Consider the following 24,041-nt stretch of genomic DNA (forward strand, 5'->3'; position numbering starts at 1 on the left):
GGCACCACTGGTATTCTTAGTGCAATAGATCCAGCATGGTGGTATTATTCAGTCACTACATGGTGGTATTATTCAGTCACTACATGGTGGTATTATTAAGTCACTCTATGGTGGTATTATTTAGTCACTGTACGGTGTAATTATTCAGTCACTGTATGGTGGTATTATTCAGTCACTGTATGGTGGTATTATTCAGTAACTGTATGGTGGTATTATTTAGTCACTGTACGGTGGTATTATTTAGTCACTGTATGGTGGTATTCAGTCACTGTATGGAGGTATTATTCAAATACTGTATGGAGGTATTATTCATTGACTGTATGGAGGTATTATTCAATGACTGTATGGAGCTACTATACAGTCACTGTATGGTGGTATTATTCAGTTACTGTATGGAGTTATTATTCAGTTACTGTTTGGAGCTATTATTCAGTCACTGTATGGTGGTATTATTCAGTCAGTGTATGGTGGTATTATTCAGTCACTGTATGGAGGTATTATTTAGTCACTGTATGGAGGTATTATTTAGTCACTGTATGGTGGTATTATTCAGTCACTGTATGGTGGTATTATTCAGTCACTGAATGGTGGTGTTATTCAGTCACTCTATGGTGGTATTATTCAGTCACTGTATGGAGGTATTATTGAGTTAGGCAGAATTCACACGACAGGGTTTCCCGGCCGGGTGCCGGCCGTTAATAAATCGGCCGGCACCCGGCTGCATTAGGAACAATAGACCCCTAATGGGGCTATTCACACGACCAATTTTTTGATGGCCGGGAGAACCGGCCGTCAAAAAATGGGAAATGCCCTATTTTCGGCTGGGTACCCGGCCGCCCGGCTCCCATAGAAGTCTATGGGGCCGGGTAATACACGGCCATCACCGGAATATGTCCTGAGTGATGGCCGGGTCTACTGTCGCTCGCGCACTCTCTCTCCTCCTCCTCACAGTGCAGAGTGCATGTGAGGAGGAGGAGGAGGGTCTTTTTTTGCTCCCTGTAGGAGTCGAAATCCCCAATCCCCGACCGGGGATTGGGGATTCCGCTACAGGAGAAGTGCGTGACTACACTGTCCATATATGGACACAGCGAAGTCACTCACTTCTGCAGCGGAATCCCCCGACTCTATGGCCGGGGATGCCTCTACAGAAGAAGTAAGTGACTACACTGTCCATATATGGACACAGCGATGTCACTCACTTCTGCAGCTGAATCCCCGACTCTATGGCCGGGGATTCCGCTACAGGAGAAGTGAGTGACTACACTGTCCATATATGGACACAGTGATGTCACTCACTTCTGCAGCGGAATCCCCGACTCTATGGCCGGGGATTCCGCTACAGGAGAAGTGAGTGACTACACTGTCCATATATGGACAGTGACGTCACTCACTTCTGAAGCGGAATTCCCGACCTGTGGCAGGGAATTCCTCTCCAGGGGAAGTCAGTGACTCCACTGTCCATATATGGACTTTGAAGTCAGTGACTTCTCCTGGAAGGGGGGGATGGGTGCAACCTACAGGGGGCTGTGTGGCATCACCTACAGGGGACTTGGTGGCATCACCTACAGGGGGCTTGGTGGCACCACCTACAGGGGGCTTGGTGGCACCACCTACAGGGGGCTGGGTGGCATCACCTACAGGGGGCTGGGTGACATCACCTACAGGAGGCTGGGTGGCATCACCTACAGGGGGCTGGGTGGCATCACCTACAGGGGGCAGGGTGGCATCGCCTACAGGAGGCTGGGTGGCATCGCCTGCAGGGGGCTGGGTGGCATCACCTACAGGGGGCAGGGTGGCATCGCCTACAGGGTGCAGGGTGGCATCGCCTGCAAGGGGCTGTGTGGCATCGCCTACAGGGGACTGGGTGGCATCACCTACAGGGGACTTGGTGGCATCACCTACAGGGGACTTGGTGGCATCACCTACAGGGGACTTGGTGGCATCACCTACAGGGGGCTGTGTGGCATCACCTACAGGGGGCTGTGTGGCATGACCTACAGGGGGCTGTGTGGCATCACCAACAGGGGGCTGTGTGTCATTACCTACAGGGGGCTGGGTGGCATTACCTACCAGGGGGGCTGTGGCATTATCTACAAAGGGCTGTGTGTGGCAAAAAATTGAAATGAAATTCATCCGATTTTAAAACGGACAGGGAAAAAAACGGATGCAAATCGGGTCCAAATCGGCCGGTAAAAACGGCAACTCGGCCCGGAACGGATGCAAACCGGATGCAAACCGGCCGGGAAAATCGGCCGAACCCTGTCGTGTGAATGAGGCCTTAGTGTATTATGGTATTATTCTGTCAGTGTCTGCAGCTATTATTCAGTCAGCGTATGGTGGTATTATTCAGTTACTGTATGGTGGTATTATTCAGTCACTGTATGGTGGTATTATTTAGTCACTGTATGGTGGTATTATTTAGTCACTGTATGGAGGTATTATTCAGTCAGTGAATGGTGGTATTATTCAGTTACTGCATGGTAGTATTTTATAGTCACTGTATGGAGGTATTATTCAGTCAGTGTATGGTGGTATTATTCAGTTACTGTATGGTGGTATTATTCAGTCACTGTATGGTGGTATTATTCAGTCACTGTATGGTGGTATTATTTAGTCACTGTATGGTGGTATTATTTAGTCACTGTATGGAGGTATTATTCAGTCAGTGAATGGTGGTATTATTCAGTTACTGCTTGGTAGTATTATATAGTCACTGTATGGAGGTATTATTCAGTCAGTGTATGGTGTTATTATTCAGTTACTGTATGGTGGTATTATTCAGTCACTGTATGGTGGTATTATTTAGTCACTGTATGGTGGTATTATTTAGTCACTGTATGGAGGTATTATTCAGTCAGTGTATGGTGGTATTATTCAGTTACTGCATGGTAGTATTATATAGTCACTGTATGGAGGTATTAGTCAGTCAGTGTATTGTGGTATTATTCAGTTACTATATGGTGGTATTATTAAATTACTGCATGCACACCTTACCCAGCCGCCTTGCACGACAGACCCCATGAATGCCTCCACAGTATAATGCTTCCCATAGCTGACTCCACAGTATAATGCCCCATAGCTGCCTCTACACGGTATAATGCCCCCATAACTGCCCACACACAGCATAATGCCCCCATAGCTGCCCACACAGTGTAATGCCCCATAAATGCCACCACTCAGTATAATGCCCCCCATAGCTGCCTCCACAGTATCATACCCCCCATGGCTGCCCCCACAGTATATTGCGACCCATAGCTGCCCCATACAATATAATGCCCCATAGAGTATAATGCACTCCATACAATATAATGCCCCATACAGTATAATGCCCCATTATGCCGCCACAGACAGTATAATGCCCCCATACAGTATAATGACACCCATAGCTGCCCCATGCACTATAATGTCCAATATAGTATAATGACCCATAGCTGTCCCATACAGTATCATGCCCCCCATTGCTGCCACATACAGTATAAAGCCCCCATAGTTGCCACATACAGTATAATGCCCCCCTTAGCTGTCCCATACAGTATAATGCCCCCATACAGTATAATGCCCCCCTTAGCTGTCCTATACAGTATAATGCCCCACACAGTATAATGCCCCCCTTAGCTGTCCTATACAGTACAATGCCCCCATACATTATAATGCATCCTATAGCTGCCCCACACAGTATAATGCTGTGTATGTAAGTGTTTTACTGTGTGTTTACTAGTGTATGTAAACCTACTACACTGTGTGTTAGCTCAAAAAATGGCGACACACAGTGTAGGAGGTTTGACCGTTCAATCCCCTCGTTTCTCCCGGCACTAGCCAGGATAAAGGAGGGGGGATTCTGAGAGCTCACTAGAGCGAGTGAGTTTTCTCAAATTTTGCAGCATAAAGCAATGTGGTTGCTTTACCACATGCAATGCTGCAATTTTGGGAATTGCTCCATCTAGTGACCAGCACTGGGAAATATTATAAATTAGAATCTAATTTATAATATTTCCTGACTCGTGAAAAAAATTAAAAAAATTAGAACAATGTTTAATCACCTATACACTAATTGTTTAACTAAAAAAAAACAACATTTTTTTCTAGCGTCACATTCCCTTTAACAGAGGCAGAGTGAAAGCAGACCTCGGAGCCTTTATTAGGGCCCTGGGCTGCCATTACAACCATCAGCACCCTACGATCGCGTTGTGGGAGGAAGACGAGGTGTCGGACGGGGCCGCTCCCTCTCTTTAAACTTTTTTTTTTACCGCAGCATTTGACGGTTTACACAGCCAGGAACATTGCGATCGCTGTTCCTGGCCGTTAGTACTGGGTGTCAACTGTAATACACAGCTGATACCCACAGCATATGGAGTGGGCTCAGCGCGTGAGCCCCCTCGATACATCACCTTCAGCCCCACGACGTGCTATTACGTTGTGCTGCGCAAAGGGGTTAATACCCTAGACCACAAAGGAAGTTTCCGCTTCACTACCTGGAATTTAACATTCGATGGCCTATTCTTAGAATGTTTGATCTGTGTGGGTCTGACCGGGGTCTAATCTGCACAGAAACGGCCCTGTACATATGAGTATGGCTATGCCTTACAGGAAGGAGATGCCTTGAGCTGTAGTACCAGGCACAGTAGATCATATGGACGAGCCCCTGTGCCTGAGTAAACAGTAAACCATATGCAACGTTCCTGATAAGGACGGCTGTACTTGATAGAGCCGATGTCCCTCGATTGGTGGTAGTTTTAAAGTTTGGGGCTCCACGAATCAAACCGTAATGACATAACTGTATGGTGATGTGGGGGTATTATTCAGTTAGTGTATGGTGGTATTCACTGTATGGGGGTATTATTCAGTCACAGAAAGCAGTAGGCATTGATAGTAATGAAAAATGCTTTTGCCTCCTGGGGTGTGGAGGCTTTATGAAAAAATGTTCTAGACACAACCCTGTTTTTATGTAGGATCCCTTTTGACATCACCACTCACGTTTTCCCATCAGGCAATCAAAGCCCAGGGAAAATATACCATATATAAAAGCTGCAATCTGATTGGTTGCTATGAGAAACTCCTCCTCCTTGTATCGACGGTTTCGTATATTATAACAGAGAACAATAGTATATTTTATATTCCTTTCAAGAACAATTATGTGTAATATTGGTATTTTTTTTTATTTCTTAAACAGTTGGAGGAAGAAAGTTGAGGAGACGGAGGTGTATTTCTGGTAATTATCTTATTGAATAATGAGCCTATTTCTCTAGTGTTGGATATAGGAATCTTCCATGTAGATGATATATGAGTAATCCCGGGGTGAGTGCTAATATGTCTACATAAAGGACGATAATACGGTATCATCTATGGGAATATATATATATATAGATTCCACTATTTAAGTGTGTTTATCTAGGAGAGACATATTATACTAGTATAGAAAGCTCGTTACACGGGTTTGCTAGTAAAAGGAATGATAAGTATTTATAATTGTGCTCTTTGAGAACGACGTTCTTCATTACAGGGTCGTCTTACTTCAGGGTTTTGCCTTCTTAACGCCTTGTTTTGGGAAGTGGTTTCTCGTTGTTCCTGGCGTTCCTCTGCACTCATAGTTGCTCTTCTTATTCTCTGACCCAAATATATATATATATATATATGATGATTATCAGCATTGTGCCTTTTATAAGTGAGCATGATCACACGTAGTAGCTGAGGGACAATCCTGATAATCAATATATATTATTGGATAACTCTAATGTAAAGAATTGTGTCCTGGTATTTTTTTTGAGATATGGGAATTGCATGCACAGTAATTCCTTAATTACTCCTAAAAATAAGAAAATCTTGAATCAAATCAAAAATGATTGACAAAAATCTAGATTTTCTTTTTTTTGAAAAATCGACCAGCTCTACACCCAGTGATAACTCTGAGTACAGATAATGTAGATGTTACATGCAGTCCTATGTAACACCACAGATAACACAGTGATAACTCTCTGAGTACAGATAATGTAGTAGATGTCACCTGCAGTCCTATGTAACACCACAGATAACACACTGTGATAACTCTTAGTACAGATAATGTAGTAGATGTCACCTGCAGTCCTATGTAACACCACAGATAACACACAGTGATAACTCTCTGAGTACAGATAATGTAGTAGATATCACCTGCAGTCCTATGTAACACCACAGATAACACACAGTCATAACTCTGAACACAGATAATGTAGTAGATACACACACAGAAATATATACACTTACAGATACAGGGGCGTAGCTAAAGGGCCCTGGAGCAAAAATTCAGCTTGGACCCCCTACTCCTTCCCAACAGCACCAGACCCCTGAACACACCTTACCCAGCCGCCTTGCACGACAGACCCCATGAATGCCTCCACAGTATAATGCCTCCCATAGCTGACCCCACAGTATAATGCCCCATAGCTGTCCCCACACTGTATAATGCCCCCATAACTGCCCACACACAGCATAATGCCCCCATAGCTGCCCACACAGTGTAATGCCCCATAGATGCCACCACACAGTATAATGCTCCCCATAGCTGCCTCCACAGTATCATGCCCCCCCATGGCTGCCCCCACAGTATATTGCGACCCATAGCTGCCCCATACAATATAATGCCCCCCATAGAGTATAATGCACTCCATACAATATAATGCCCTATACAGTATAATGCCCCCTATTGCCGCCACATACAGTATAATGCCCCCATACGGTATAATGACACCTATAGCTGCCCCATGCACTATAATGTCCAATATAGTATAATGCCCCATAGCTGTCCCATACAGTATCATGCCCCCCATTGCTGCCACATACAGTATAAAGCCCCCATAGCTGTCCCATACAGTATAATGCCCCCATACAGTATAGTGCCCCCATACAGTATAATGCCCACCATAGCTGCCACATACAGTATATTAACCCCATACAGTATTTTAAGCCCCCTTATAGCTGCCCCATACAGTATAATGCCCCCAATAGCTATCCCATACAGTATAATGCCCTCCATATAGTAAAATGACCCCTTAGCTGTCCTATACAGTATAATGCCCCCATACAGTATAATGCCCTCCATTGCTGACACATACAGTATAATGCCCCCATACAGTATAATGCCCCCTATAGCTGCTCCGTACAGTATATTGCCCCCATACGGTATAATGCCCCCTATAGCTGCCACATTCAGTATAATTCCCCCATACACTATAGTGCACTACATAGCTGCCACATACAGTATAATGCCCTATACAGTATAATGCCCCCTTTATCTGCACAGTACAGTATAATGCCCCCCATAGCTGTCCCATACAATATAATGCCCCATACAGTATAATTCCCCCCTTAGCTGTCCTATACAGTATAATGCCCCATACAGTATTATGCCCTCCATTACTGCCACATACAGTATAATGCCCCCATACAGTATAATGCCCCCTATAGCTGCCCCATACAGTAGAATGCTCCCCATACAGTAGAATGCCCTCCATAGCTGCCACATACAGTATAATGCCCCCCTTAGCTGTCCTATACAGTATAATGCCCCCATACAGTATAATGCCCCCCTTAGCTGTACTATACAGTATAATGCCCCACACAGTATAATGCCCCCCTTAGCTGTCCTTTACAGTACAATGCCCCCATACAGTATAATGCAACCTATATCTGCCCCACACAGTATAATGCTCCCCATACAGTATAATGCCCTCTATAGCTGCCACATACAAAATAATGCCCACATACAGTAAAATGCCACCTTTAGCTGTCCTATACAGTATAATGGCCCCCATACATTATAATGCCCCCTTAGACGTCCCATACAGTATAATGCCCCCCATACAGTATAATGCCCCCTCAGCTGTCCTATACAGTATAATGCCCCCATACAGTATAATGCCCCATATAGCTGCCCCATAGATTATAATGCCCCCCATAGCTGTTCCATACAGTATAATGCCCCCCATATAGTATGATGCCCCCTCAGCAGCTACCATATGAGCCCCCCTCCCATACCCAGTATAATGCTCCCATATGTACATACCTAATAGAAAAATAATAACATAATTACTTACCTATCCCCATTCCCACGATGGGTGGAGAATCCTTCTCCTCCGGTCTGTGCTGTGAGTGACTCACTACATCGCGCCTGCCTGCGCCGAGCCGCTCGCGGCACAGTGAATACTGGAGCAGGACTCCAGCATTGCACTGAACTGAGGACGCAAATACAGTTGGAAGAGCGGTCAGCACTGGGTGCCAACGGGGCCCTACGGGCTCCACAGGCTTGGGGGCCCGGTTGCAGCTGCGACCGATGCGATCTCTATAGCTACGCCACTATACAGATACATATATAGGCACTTAAACACACACACACACACACACACACACACACACACATACTGGAATTTATACACACACAAACACTCAGACTCACAGACAAATGGAGGCACAAACAACAGACAGACTGAGCACTCTTTCCTCACAGGCTTCTTGCAGGTCGGGCTGTGGGTAGAGATAACTGTGCCTCGGGCACCACATCCTTGCCAAATATGATAGATGATTTTTTTGGTAGGTTTCAGTTTTGTTATTCTAACTGGATTTGTATTTTCTCTTCCAGGCCATCAGGATATGGAGATGATCCTTTTTGGATTACCATTGAGGAAATACCGTAAGTCTGTAGAACAAAAAGGATTATATTTTTCCTGTCAAAATGACGGACACTTCGGCGGAGCCCAGCTGACCCATTAAAAGTCAATGGCGTCTGCAGGGCACCAGTGGTATTCTTAGTGCAATAGATCCAGCATGGTGGTATTATTCAGTCACTACATGGTGGTATTATTCAGTCACTGCATGGTGGTATTATTAAGTCACTCTATGGTGATATTATTTAGTCACTGTACGGTGGTATTATTCAGTCACTGTATGGTGGTATTATTCAGTCACTGTATGGTGGTATTATTCAGTCACTGTACGGTGGTATTATTCAGTCAGTGTATGGTGGTATTATTCAGTCACTGTATGGTGGTATTATTCAGTAACTGTATGGTGGTATTATTTAGTCACTGTATGGTGGTATTATTCAGTCAGTGAATGGTGGTATTCAGTCACTGTATGGAGGTATTATTCAAATACTGTATGGAGGTATTATTCATTGACTGTATGGAGGTATTATTCATTGACTGTATGGAGCTACTATACAGTCACTGTATGGTGGTATTATTCAGTTACTGTATGGAGTTATTATTCAGTTACTGTTTGGAGCTATTATTCAGTCACTGTATGGTGGTATTATTCAGTCAGTGTATGGTGGTATTATTCAGTCACTGTATGGAGGTATTATTTAGTCACTGTATGGAGGTATTATTTAGTCACTGTATGGTGGTATTATTCAGTCACTGTATGGTGGTATTATTCAGTCACTGAATGGTGGTATTATTCAGTCACTCTATGGTGGTATTATTCAGTCACTGTATAGAGGTATTATTCAGTTAGGCGGAATTCACACGACAGGGTTTCCCGGCCGGGTGCCGGCCGTTCATAAATCGGCCGGCACCCGGCTGCATTAGGAACAATAGACCCCTAATAGGGCTATTCACACGACCAATTTTTTGACGGCTGGAAAAACCGGCTGTCAAAAAATGGGACATGCCCTATTTTCGGCGGGGTACCCGGCCGTCCGGCTCCCATAGAAGTCTATGGGTCCGGGTAATACACGGCCATCACCGGAATATGTCCTCAGTGATGGCCGGGTCTACCGTCTCTCGTGCACTCTCTCTCCTACTCCTCACAGTGCAGAGTGCATGTGAGGAGGAGGAGGAGGGTCTTTTTTGCTCCCTGTAGGAGTCGAAATCCCCAATCCCTGACCGGGGATTGGGGATTCCGCTACAGGAGAAGTGCGTGACTACACTGTCCATATATGGACACAGCGAAGTCACTCATTTCTGTAGCGGAATACCCGACTCTATAGCCGGGGATGCCGCTACAGGAGAAGTAAGTGACTACACTGTCCATATATGGACACAGCGATGTCACTCACTTCTGTAGCGGAATCCCCGACTATATGGCCGGGGATGCCGCTACAGGAGAAGTAAGTGACTACACTGTCCATATATGGACACAGCGATGTCACTCACTTCTGCAGCTGAATCCCCGACTCTATGGCCGGGGATTGCCCTACAGGAGAAGTGAGTGACTACACTGTCCATATATGGACACAGCGATGTCACTCACTTCTGCAGCGGAATCCCCGACTCTATGGCCGGGGATTCCGCTACAGGAGAAGTGAGTGACTACACTGTCCATATATGGACACAGCGATGTCACACACCCCTGCAGCGGAATCCCCCACTCTATGGCCGGGGATTCCGCTACAGGAGAAGTGAGTGACTACACTGTCCATATATGTGGCATCACCAACAGGGGGCTGTGTGGCATTACCTACAGGGGGCTGGGTGGCATTACCTACCAGGGGGGCTGTGGCATCATCTACAAAGGGCTGTGTGTGGCAAAAAATGTAAATGAAATTCATCCGATTTTAAAACGGACAGGGAAAAAAACGGATGCAAATCGGGTCCAAATCGGCCGGTAAAAACGGCAACTCGGTCCGAAACGGATGCAAACCGGATGCAGACCGGCCGGGAAAATCGGCCAAAAACCGCTGATTTTCCCGGCCGACACTCGGACCCTGTCGTGTGAATGAGGCCTTAGTGTATGGTGGTATTATTCTGTCAGTGTCTGCAGCTATTATTCAGTCAGTGTATGGTGGTATTATTCAGTTACTGTATGGTGGTATTATTCAGTCACTGTATGGTGGTATTATTTAGTCACTGTATGGTGGTATTATTTAGTCACTGTATGGAGGTATTATTCAGTCAGTGAATGGTGGTATTATTCAGTTACTGCATGGTAGTATTATATAGTCACTGTATGGAGGTATTATTCAGTCAGTGTATGGTGGTATTATTTAGTCACTGTATGGTGGTATTATTTAGTCACTGTATGGAGGTATTATTCAGTCAGTGTATGGTGGTATTATTCAGTTACTGTATGGTGGTATTATTCAGTCACTGTATGGTGGTATTATTTAGTCACTGTATGGTGGTATTATTTAGTCACTGTATGGAGGTATTATTCAGTCAGTGTATGGTGGTATTATTCAGTTACTGCATGGTAGTATTATATAGTCACTGTATGGAGGTATTATTCAGTCAGTGTATGGTGGTATTATTCAGTTACTATATGGTGGTATTATTAAATTACTGCATGCACACCTTACCCAGCCGCCTTGCACGACAGACCCCATGAATGCCTCCACAGTATAATGCCTCCCATAGCTGACCCCACAGTATAATGCCCCATAGCTGCCCCTACACGGTATAATGCCCCCATAACTGCCCACACACAGCATAATGCCCCCATAGCTGCCCACACAGTGTAATGCCCCATAGATGCCACCACTCAGTATAATGCCCCCCATAGCTGCCTCCACAGTATCATACCCCCATGGCTGCCCCCACAGTATATTGCGACCCATAGCTGCCCCATACAATATAATGCCCCCATAGAGTATAATGCACTCCATACAATATAATGCCCCATACAGTATAATGCCCCCTATTGCCGCCACATACAGTATAATGCCCCCATACAGTATAATGGCACCCATAGCTGCCCCATGCACTATAATGTCCAATATAGTATAATGCCCCATAGCTGTCCCATACAGTATCATGCCCCCCATTGCTGCCACATACAGTATAAAGCCCCCATAGCTGTCCCATACAGTATAATGCGCCCATACAGTATAGTGCCCCCATACAGTATAATGCCCACCATAGCTGCCACATACAGTATATTGCCCCCATACAGTATTTTAAGCCCCCTTATAGCTGCCCCATACAGTATAATGCCCACAATAGCTATCCCATACAGTATAATGCCCTCCATATAGTAAAATGCCCCCTTAGCTGTCCTATACAGTATAATGCCCCCATACAGTATAATGCCCTCCATTGCTGACACATACAGTATAATGCCCCCATACAGTATAATGCCCCCTATAGCTGCTCCGTACAGTCTATTGCCCCCATACGGTATAATGCCCCCTATAGCTGCCCCATTCAGTATAATTCCCCCATACACCATAGTGCCCTACATAGCTGCCACATACAGTATAATGCCCTATACAGTATAATGCCCCCTATATCTGCACAGTACAGTATATTGCCCCCCATAGCAGTACCATACAATATAATGCCCCATACAGTATAATTCCCCCCCTTAGCTGTCCTATACAGTATAATGCCCCCATACAGTATTATGCCCTCCATTTTGCCACATACAGGATAAGATACAGTATAATGCCCCCTATAGCTGCCCCATACAGTATAATGCTCCCCATACAGTAGAATGCCCTCCATAGCTGCCACATACAGTATAATGCCCTCCTTAGCTGTCCTATACAGTATAATGCCCCCATACAGTATAATGCCCCATTAGCTGTCCTATATAGTATAATGCCCCACACAGTATAATGCCCCCCTTAGCTGTCCTATACAGTACAATGCCCCCATACAGTATAATGCATCCTATAGCTGCCCCACACAGTATAATGCTCCCCATACAGTATAATGCACTCTATAGCTGCCACATACAAAATAATGCCCACATACAGTAAAATGCCACCTTTAGGTGTCCTATACAGTATAATGCCCCCCATACATTATAATGCCCCCTTAGAAGTCCCATACAGTATAATGCCCCCCATACAGTATAATGCCCCCTCAGCTGTCCTATACAGTATAATGCCCCTATACAGTATAATGCCTCATATAGCTTCCCCATAGATTATAATGCCCCCCATAGCTGTTCCATACAGTATAATGCCCCCCATATAGTATGATGCCCCCTCAGCAGCTGCCATATGAGCCCCCCTCCCATACCCAGTATAATGCCCCCATATGTACATACCTAATAGAAAAATAATAACATAATTACTTACCTATCCCCATTCCCACGATGGGTGGAGAATCCTTCTCCTCCGGTCTGTGCTGTGAGTGACTCACTACATCGCGCCTGCCTGCGCCGAGCCGCTCGCGGCACAGTGAATACTGGAGCAGGACTCCAGCATTGCACTGAACTGTATTTGCGTCCTGAGGACGCAAATACAGTTGGAAGAGCGGTCAGCACTGGGTGCCAACGGGGCCCTGCGGGCTCCACAGGCTTGGGGGCCCGGTCGCAGTAGCGACCGATGCGATCTCTATAGCTACGCCACTATACAGATACATATATAGGCACTTAGGCACACACACACACACACACACACACACACACACACACACACACACACACACATACCCACATACTGGAATTTATACACACACAAACACTCAGTCTCACAGACAAATGGAGGCACAAACAACAGACAGACTGAGCACTCACATCTCCTTCCTCACAGGCTTCTTGCAGGTCAGGCTGTGGGCAGAGCTAACTGTGCCTCGGACACCACATCCTTGCCAAATATGATAGATGATTTTTTTGGTAGGTTTCAGTTTTGTTATTCTAACTGGATTTCTATTTTCTCTTCCAGGCCATCAGGATATGGAGATGATCCTTTTTGGATTACCCTTGAGGAAATACCGTAAGTCTGTAGAACAAAAAGGATTATATTTTTCCTGTCAAAATGACGGACACTTCGGCGGAGCCCAGCTGACCCATTAAAAGTCAATGGCGTCTGCAGGGCACCACTGGTATTCTTAGTGCAATAGATCCAGCATGGTGGTATTATTCAGTCACTACATGGTGGTATTATTCAGTCACTGCATGGTGGTATTATTAAGTCACTCTATGGTGGTATTATTTAGTCACTGTACGGTGGTTTTATTCAGTCACTGTATGGTGGTATTATTCAGTCACTGTATGGTGGTATTATTCAGTAACTGTATGGTGGTATTATTTAGTCACTGTATGGTGGTATTATTCAGTCAGTGAATGGTGGTATTCAGTCACTGTATGGAGTTATTATTCAAATACTGTATGGAGGTATTATTCATTGACTGTATGGAGGTATTATTCATTGACTGTATGGAGCTACTATACAGTCACTGTATGGTGGTATTATTCAGTTACTGTATGGAGTTATTATTCATTTACTGTTTGGAGCTATTATTCAGTCAATGTATGGTGGTATTATTCAGTCAGTGTATGGTGGTATTATTCAGTCACTGTATGGAGGTATTATTTAGTCACTGTATGGAGGTATTATTTAGTCACTGTATGGTGGTATTATTCAGTCACTGTATGGTGGTATTATTCAGTCACTGAATGGTGGTATTATTCAGTCACTCTATGGTGGTATTATTCAGTCACTGTATGGAGGTGTTATTCAGTTAGGCGGAATTCACACGACAGGGTTTCCCGGCCGGGTGCCGGCCCTTCATAAATTGGCCGGCACCCGGCTGCATTAGGAACAATAGACCCCTAATGGGGCTATTCACACGACCAATTTTTTGACGGCCGGTAAAACCGGCCGTCAAAAAATGGGACATGCCCTATTTTCGGCCGGGTACCGAAATCTATGGGGCCGGGTAATACACGGCCATCACCGGAATATGTCCTGAGTGATGGCCGGGTCTACCGTCACTCGCGCACTCTCTCTCCTCCTCCTCACAGTGCAGAGTGCATGTGAGGAGGAGGAGGAGGAGGGTCTTTTTTTGCTCCCTGTAGGAGTCGAAATCCCCAATCCCCGACCGGGGATTGGGGATTCCGCTACAGGAGAAGTGCGTGACTAGACTGTCCATATATGGACACAGCGAAGTCACTCACTTCTGCAGCGGAATCCCCCGACTCTATGGCCGGGGATGCCGCTACAGGAGAAGTAAGTGACTACACTGTCCATATATGGACACAGCGATGTCACTCACTTCTGCAGCGGAATCCTCCACTCTATGGCCGGGGATGCCGCTACAGGAGAAGTAAGTGACTACACTGTCCATATATGGACACAGCGCTGTCACTCACTTCTGCAGCTGAATCCCCGACTCTATGGCCGGGGATTCCGCTACAGGAGAAGTGAGTGACTACACTGTCCATATATGGACACAGCGATGTCACTCACTTCTGCAGCGGAATCCCCGACTCTATGGCCGGGGATTCCACTACAGGAGAAGTGAGTGACTACACTGTCCATATATGGACACAGCGATGTCACTCACTTCTGCAGCGGAATCCCCGACTCTATGGCCGGGGATTCCGCTACAGGAGAAGTGAGTGACTACACTGTCCATATATGGACAGTGACGTCACTCACTTCTGAAGCGGAATTCCCGACCTGTGGCAGGGAATTCCTCTCCAAGAGAAGTCAGTGACTCCACTGTCCATATATGGACATTGAAGTCAGTGACTTCTCCTGGAAGGGGGGGATGGGTGCAACCTACAGGGGGCTGTGTGGCATCACCTACAGGGGACTTGGTGGCATCACCTACAGGGGGCTTGGTGGCACCACCTACAGGGGGCTGGGTGGCATCACCTACAGGGGGCTGGGTGGCATCGCCTACAGGGGACTGGGTGGCATCGCCTACAGGGGGCTGGGTGGCATCGCCTACAGGGGGCAGGGTGGCATCGCCTACAGGAGGCAGGGTGGCATCGCCTGCAGGGGGCTGGGTGGCATCGCCTGCAGGGGGCTGTGTGGCATCACCTACAGGGGGCAGGGTGGCATCGCCTACAGGGGGCAGGGTGGCATCGCCTACAGGTGGCTGTGTGGCATCGCCTAGAGGTGGCTGGGTGGCATCACCTACAGGTGGCTGGGTGGCATCACCTACAGGGGACTTGGTGGCATCACCTACAGGGGACTTGGTGGCATCACCTACAGGGGACTTGGTGGCATCACCTACAGGGGGCTGTGTGGCATCACCTACAGGGGGCTGTGTGGCATCACCTACAGAGGGCTGTGTGGCATCACCAACAGGGGGCTGTGTGGCATCACCAACAGGGGGCTGTGTGGCATTACCTACAGGGGGCTGGGTGGCATTACCTACCAGGGGGGCTGTGGCATTATCTACAAAGGGCTGTGTGTGGCAAAAAATGTAAATGAAATTTATCCGATTTTAAAACGGACAGGGAAAAAAACGGATGCAAATCGGGTCCAAATCGGCCGGTAAAAACGGCAACTCGGCCCGGAACGGATGCAAACCGGATGCAAACCGGCCGGGAAAATCGGCCAAAAAGGGCCGATTTTCCCGCCCGACACTCGGACCCTGTCGTGTGAATGAGGCCTTAGTGTATGGTGGTATTATTCTGTCAGTGTCTGCAGCTATTATTCAGTCATTGTATGGTGGTATTATTCAGTTACTGTATGGTGGTATTATTCAGTCACTGTATGGTGGTATTATTTAGTCACTGTATGGTGGTATTATTTAGTCACTGTATGGAGGTATTATTCAGTCAGTGAATGGTGGTATCATTCAGTTACTGCATGGTAGTATTATATAGTCACTGTATGGAGGTATTATTCAGTTACTGTATGGTGGTGTTATTCAGTTACTGCATGGCAGTATTTTTTAATCACTATATGGAGGTATTATTATTCAGTCACTGTATGGTGGTATTATTCAGTTACTTTATGGTGGTATTATTCAATTACTGCATGATAGTATTATTTAGTGACTGTATGGAGGTATTATTCAGTCACGGTATGGAGGTATTATTCAGTTACTGTATGAGGGTATTATGTAGTCTCTGTATGGTGGTATTATTCAGTCACTGTATGGAGATATTATTTAGTCACTGTATGGAGGTATTATTTAGTCACTGTATGGAAGTATTATTCAGTCACTGTACGGTGATATTATTCAGTCACATTATGCTGGTATTATCTAGTCACTGTATGGTGGTATTATTCAGTTAATATATGAGGGTATTATTTAGTCACAGTAAGCATTAAAGGGTTATTCTCAATATGATCATTTATCCCCGATCCATGGAATAGGTTATAAATGTCTGATCAGTGGTGGTTCGACCACTGGGACCCTCACCTATCCCAAGAACAGGTGTCCTGAAGTGCCCTATGTGAATGAAGCGGTACTGTGCATTCTTGGCCACTGCTCCATTCACTTGCTATGGCGCTGCCGGAGATAGTTGATCATGCGCAGCGACACATCCTGTAGACAGCCGATAAATGATCATTATCAGAAAACCGCTTACAAATTAATAAAAATTGTTTATGCCTCCTCGGGTGGGGAGATATGTGGATACATTTTCTAGAAATAACCCTGTTTGTATGTAACTTTTTTATTTGTGGTTCAATAGTGAAGAAGATGAGGATGAAGAAGGAGTGGAAGAAAATTTGACACAAATACAGTTGGAAGAGAGGTCAGCTGTATCGAGCTATTATTCAGTCACTGAATGGAGGTATTATTCAGTCAGTGTATGGTAGTATTATTCAGTCAGTGTATGGTAGTATTATTCAGTCAGTGTATGGTATTATTATTCAGTCATTGTACGGTGGTATTATTCAGTTACTGTATGGAGGTATTATTCAGTTACTGCGTGGTAGTAGTATTATAAAGTCACTGTATGGTGGTATTATTCAGTCAGTGTATGGTGGTATTATTCAGTTACTGTATGGTGGTATTATTCAGTTACTGCATGGTAGTATTATATAGTCACTGTATGGAGGTATTATTCAGTCAGTATATGGTGGTATTATTCAGTTACTATATGGTGGTATTATTCAATTACTGCATGATAGTATTATGTAGTCTCTGTATAGTGGTATTATTCAGTCACTGTATGGTGGTATTATTTAGTCACTGTACGGTGGTATTATTCAGTCACTGTATGGAGATATTATTCAGTCACTGTATGGAGATATTATTCAGTCACTGTATGGAGGTATTATTCAGTCACTGTACGGTGATATTATTTAGTCACATTATGCTGGTATTATCTAGTCACTGTATGGTGGTATTGTTCAGTTACTGTATGAGGGTATTATTTAGTCACAGTAAGCATTAAAGGGGTATTCTCAATATGATCATTTATCCCCGATCCATGGAATAGGTTATAAATGTCTGATCAGTGGTGGTTCGACCACTGGGACCCTCACCTATCCCAAGAACAGGTGTCCTGAAGTGCCCTATGTGAATGGATCGGTACTGTGCATTCTTGGCCACTGCTCCATTCACTTTCTATGGTGCTGCCGGAGATAGTTGATCATTTGCAGCAACACATCCTGTAGACAGCCGATAAATGATCATTATGAGAAAACCGCTTTAAAATTAATAAAAATTGTTTATACCTCCTCGGGTGGGGAGATATGTGGATAAATTTTCTAGAAATAACCCTGTTTGTATGTAACTTTTTTATTTGTGGTTCAATAGTGAAGAAGATGAGGATGAAGAAGGAGTGGAAGAAAATGTGACGCAAATACAGTTTGAAGAGCGGTCAGCTGTATCGAGCTATTATTCAGTCACTGAATGGAGGTATTATTCAGTCAGCGTATGGTAGTATTATTCAGTCAGTGTATGGTAGTATTATTCAGTCAGTGTATGGTATTATTATTCAGTCATTGTACGGTGGTATTATTCAGTCACTGTATGGTGGTATTATTCAGTTACTGTATGGAGGTATTATTCAGTTACTGTATGGAGGTATTATTCAGTCACTGTATGGTGATATTATTCAGTCAGTGTATGGTGGTATTATTCAGTTACTGTATGGTGGTATTATTCAGTTACTGTATGGAGGTATTATTCAGTTACTGCGTGGTAGTAGTATTATAAAGTCACTGTATGGTGATATTATTCAGTCAGTGTATGGTGGTATTATTCAGTTACTGTATGGTGGTATTATTCAGTCACTGTATGGAGGTATTATTCAGTCAGTATATGGTGGTATTATTCAGTTACTATATGGTGGTATTATTCAATTATTGCATGATAGTATTATTTAGTGACTGTATGGAGGTATTATTCAGTCACGCTATTGAGGTATTATTCAGTTGCTGTATGAGGGTATTATGTAGTCTCTGTATAGTGGTATTATTCAGTCACTGTATGGTGGTATTATTTAGTCACTGTACGGTGGTATTATTCAGTCACTGTATAGTGGTATTATTCAGTTACTATATGGTGGTATTATTCAGTTACTGTTTGGAGCTATTATTCAGTCACTGTATGGAGGTATTATTCAGTTACTGTATGAGAGTATTATGTAGTCACTGTATGGAGGTATAATTCAGTCACTGTATGGTGGTATGATTCAGTCAGTGAATGGTGGTATTATTAATTTAGAGGCAGAGAACAGAAATTGGATCCAGCGCTGATGAGGTTAAAAAGGAAACTTTTTTCCAAGTTTTATTTTGTCATCTAAAAGCAGAATCGGCAGGATAATGTCCTAGTACAGAGGGAGGTTCAATGGTGTATATCTACACTATTGAACCTCCCTCTGTACTAGGACATTATCCTGCCGATTCTGCTTTTAAATGACCAAATAAAACTTGGAAAAAGTTTCCCTTTTACCCTCATCAGCGCTGGATCCAATTTCTGTTCTCTGCCTCTACTTCTTGATCGTGTGCCAACACGAGGACCCGGGCGCTACTAGCAGTGCAAGTCTGCATACAAGGTGAGCTGGAGGCTTCCTCTTTTTTCTATTATTCATTGACTGTATGGTGGTAATATTTAGTTACTGTATGGAGGTATTATTCAGTTACCGTAAGGTGGTATTATTCAGTCACTGTATGGTTGTATTATTCAGTCAGGTTATGGTGGTATTATTTAGTCACTGTATGGAAGTATTATTCAGTTACTGTATGGTGGTATTATTCAGTTACTGTATGGAGGTATTATTCAGTCACTGTATGGTGATATTATTCAGTTACTGTATGGAGGTATTATTTCGTTACTGTATGGAGCTACTATTCAGTCACTGTATGGTGATATTATTCAGTTACTGTATGGAGGTATTATTTCGTTACTGTATGGAGCTATTATTCAATCACGGTATGGAGGTATTGTTTAGTTACTGTATGAGGGTATTATGTAGTCTCTGTATGGAGCTACTATTCAGTCAGTGTATGGTGGTATTATTTAGTTACTGTATGGAGTTATTATTCAGTCACTGTATGGAGGTATTATTCAGTTACTGTATGATGGTATTATGTAGTCTCTGTATGGAGCTACTATTCAGTCACTGTATGGTGATATTATTCAGTTACTGCATGATAGTATTATTCAGTCACTGTATGGAGGTATTATTCAGTTACTGTATGATGGTATTATGTAGTCTCTGTATAATGGTATTATTTAGTCACTGTATGGTGGTATTATTTAGTCACTGTATGGAGATATTATTCAGTCACTGTATGGTAATATTATCTAGTTACTGTATGGAGATATTATTCAGTCACATTATGCTGGTATTATCTAGTCACTGAATGCTGGTATTATTCAGTTAATATATGAGGGTATTATTTAGTCACAGTAAGCATTAAAGAGTTATTCTCAATATGATCATTTAGCCCCGATCCACGGAATAGGTTATAAATGTCTGATCAGTGGTGGGTCGACCACTGGGACCCTCACCTATCCCGAGAACGGGGGTCCTGAAGTGCCCTATGTGAATGGATCGGTACTGTGCATTCTTGGCCACTGTTCCATTCACTTGCTATGGCGCTGCCGGAGATAGTTGATCATGCGCAGCGACACATCCTGTAGACAGCCGATAAATGATCATTATGAGAAAACCGCTTTAAAATTAATAAAAATTATTTATGCCTCCTCGGGTGGGGAGATATGTGGATAAATTCTCTAGAAATAACCCTGTTTGTATGTAACTTTTTTATGTGTGGTTCAATAGTGAAGAAGATGAGGATGAAGAAGGAGTGGAAGAAATTTATGTAGAGACAGAAAATATTGAACATGTGAAGAGAGAGAGTGAGACAGAGAAAGAATATGAATATGATAACATCATTGGGTATGTAAAGAATCCGGCTACAATGAGCTTAAGGTATACAGACACTAAATAACGTACATTATAGATATTGATTTGATAATGAATGACTTGGGTTATCCAGACAGAGTAATACATGGCGATACAAATATGACATAGAACACGTGCCGGATAAGTACACAGGACACGTCCACGGGCTAACAATAGGACTAATGTTAGATGAAGGTATATTATTGGGGTTGGGTTACACTCTTGTGCTGGACATTATAACTCATGATACCATTATAACATTGAGCTACTTTATCTGTATTTTAATACTGTCATGTGTAACACAATATGGGTGTGAATATTTCTATGTGGGCAGGGGTGATGTTCCTTAATTATACATCCGTAGAGCATATAGTGTGCGTCCTATACTCTCACAATCTTTACTTTCTAATAGTATGGAGGAAAATGAGGACGAGACTAAGATAAAACAGGAGAAAAAGAAGATGAACACCGAGAAGGGAGAGATGATGAAGGTGGAGGAGGATGAGGAGGAAGAAGGGATGATGAAAGTGGAGGTGGATGAGACAATGGACAAACATGAGACCACCAGTCGGTAAGTACAGAATCCTGCCACGATGATGTGATTGTAGGCAGACGCTATGTTATCCAGACTTAGAGTGGCATAAAGTATGGTGGCACATATACCGGGTTACAAACATAATTTACACTAGAGGGCGCTAGTCATTTATCATATTAGACATTACAGGGTGACATGAGTGGGTATGTTTCATGTTTCATGGCCCCAGTTACTTTTAAGTTCTTTATACAGGAGAAAGCCTGGTGTGTTTAAAAATATTCTGTATGTAAATAAAGGACAATCGCTCTGTAGAAATATGCTGCATTTATATCAATATATGTGTCACGGGGCCTATAGAGGATGGTGTGGATCCACTATGTTGCCAACGAATTTGGCGTGGGGCTAAACTGAGGAGCGGAGTCTAAGGGATAGCTAGGTTTATATCTTTTAACCTCTGTATGGAGATGTGGACTTGGCTGCTAGTATGCCAAGGTCGCTACCCCCAGAGGAGTTTCTGTTGGCAGCAGCTGACGTGTAGAGGCGAGGTACAATAACAGCAGACAAGATGCAGCATCCGGTCAAGTTCAGGCAGGGTCGATAATAAATAATCTCAGGAGGATACAACTAGCAAACTGGAGTTTTGAACCTAATTGTTCAGGCAAAGAGCAATGGGAAGGCTTGGTGATTTGGCACGTGCTGGGACTATAAGAAATGCGTGCCTTAGTGGCCAACAGAGGAACAACAGGAGAGTATCGGCGAGAAAGGCAATTGCCGAATGTGGATTCATTCAAGAAAATGTATACTTGGCTGAATTTCCACACTGGAGTCTAGGGGGTCACTTATTTTACTCCTATGAGCGCCGCCTCATTCAGTCTCCGCAGGACAATCTTATTGCATAGACTAATCCTACTAGTCCTTCACTCATGACATGGAGCTGATCTTATTTTATTTTTTTACTTTTTTCTTAAAGAAGACACAAATGGTGGCTACCGAAAAGCTTAAGAGGTACCGGGACAAGAAACATGTGAGTAATTCACGGAGAGTTAGTCCTGCTATATCACATAGTAAGAACTACAATTATAAGTATAATTCTAGTATGACGTTTATCCTACCATAGAACATGTGATGGGATTATACAGGTTATACATCCGGGTTATTAGATGCTTTCTGACGTCACTAGGATTATACTTAAAGTGTAACTAAACTTTCAAAAAACTTTTGACATATTACAGTGACATGTCACAAGTTTTGATCAGTGGGGGTTTGAGCGCTGAGTGAGTGCTGTGCTGCTTAATTTCAGATCAGCTTCACGAGGAAAGCCGCACCAGCGGTGTACGGGTTTATAGACTGTCTATTGACTCTGGAATTCGATGGCTCGGCTTTCCGAGACAAGCTGATCAGAAACAAAGTGACACAGCTTTCATCCGAGCGCTTCTGCCACTATGTTTTAGCAATCAGTGGGGGTCTCAGTGGTTGAACCCCGACTGATCAAAACTTCTGACACAACACTATGACATGTCAAAAGTTTTTTAAAAGTTTAGTTACCTTTTCATATTTCTATTACTAACATTTCACAGGCTATTTATTTATCATTAAATCGTATTTTTTCACCAGCAACAGAAACAGCGGCCGTGCAGCAGAAACACGAACATCAAGGTAATAAATGCAGGTTCCATGTGGGCTTTATCACACCTTATTTTTTTTATGAATGTTCTTGCTGGCAGGAAAGACCAGCTTTGTTTCTCCCCTGCATTTCCAGGTAATACTGGTCCAGTGGTTACTAGACATTATTCATCACTGCCACTATATGAGCAGAAAGCAATGCACAGAAAACAGTTTGTGTTCCCCCTGACATCCCTACACATGCATCAAATACAGAAAGTCCTTCGATGCTATCACTAGCCATGCTTCTCTATCACATAGCGCTCCACTGGACGCCTGTATTGTGCTGATCTAGACATTTACTATATGATTTCCTTCTGATGAAACACTTGTTTTCTTTCGTCAAAGATTCTTCAGAGCAATTTTCTGCTGCGCCACCGTCAAAACATCAGAATAAGCAGTAAGTATGTGAGACCCTCCCCAGACAGGGACATTCTCCAGTCCAGGACATGTATACTCTTTGTGTATATAGCTCTAAGGCCACTTTCACACTCAGTATTTTGCATCAGTATTTATAAGCCAAAATCAGGAGTTGGTCCAAAACATGGAAGACATGCAAATCTTTCCATTATACTTTTGCTATTCATGTTCCGCTTCTGGGTTTGGCTTATAAATAGTAAAGCAAAAGACTGACCAAAATCATGCAGTGTGAAAGTGACCTGTCAATCAATCTGCTGAACTCATTCCTCTTTTTTTCTAGAAAATAATATCAACAGTTTCAGAAACATCAGATTAAACAGTGAGTATATAAGACCCTCCACGGACAGGGATATTCTCTAGTCCAGGACATGTATTCTGTATGTGGTATCAATCTGTTTAACTCATTCCTTCCCTTTTTTCTAGACATTAACATCAAAAATTGTCATCAGTAATT

At 43.7% G+C, this 24,041-nt stretch overlaps 2 protein-coding genes across 2 annotated transcripts in view; both read left to right on the forward strand.

The window, feature by feature from the left end:
* The window catches only part of LOC142759129 (UBX domain-containing protein 2A-like), a 162,166-nt gene that overhangs the window by 94,586 nt on the left and 43,539 nt on the right, over window positions 1–24,041 (forward strand). The gene's annotated exons all lie outside the window — the stretch shown is intronic.
* The window catches only part of LOC142758978 (uncharacterized), an 89,099-nt gene that overhangs the window by 48,711 nt on the left and 16,347 nt on the right, over window positions 1–24,041 (forward strand). The window contains exons 4-8 of the mRNA XM_075860750.1: window positions 17,299–17,361; window positions 18,372–18,434; window positions 20,848–20,964; window positions 21,383–21,541; window positions 22,476–22,529. Of these exons, the coding sequence (XP_075716865.1) occupies window positions 17,299–17,361; window positions 18,372–18,434; window positions 20,848–20,964; window positions 21,383–21,541; window positions 22,476–22,529 (456 nt within the window). The remainder of the gene's footprint in view (window positions 1–17,298; window positions 17,362–18,371; window positions 18,435–20,847; window positions 20,965–21,382; window positions 21,542–22,475; window positions 22,530–24,041) is intronic.

Source organism: Rhinoderma darwinii, chromosome 4, assembly GCF_050947455.1.
Source record: "Rhinoderma darwinii isolate aRhiDar2 chromosome 4, aRhiDar2.hap1, whole genome shotgun sequence".
Lineage (NCBI taxonomy): Eukaryota > Metazoa > Chordata > Amphibia > Anura > Rhinodermatidae > Rhinoderma > Rhinoderma darwinii.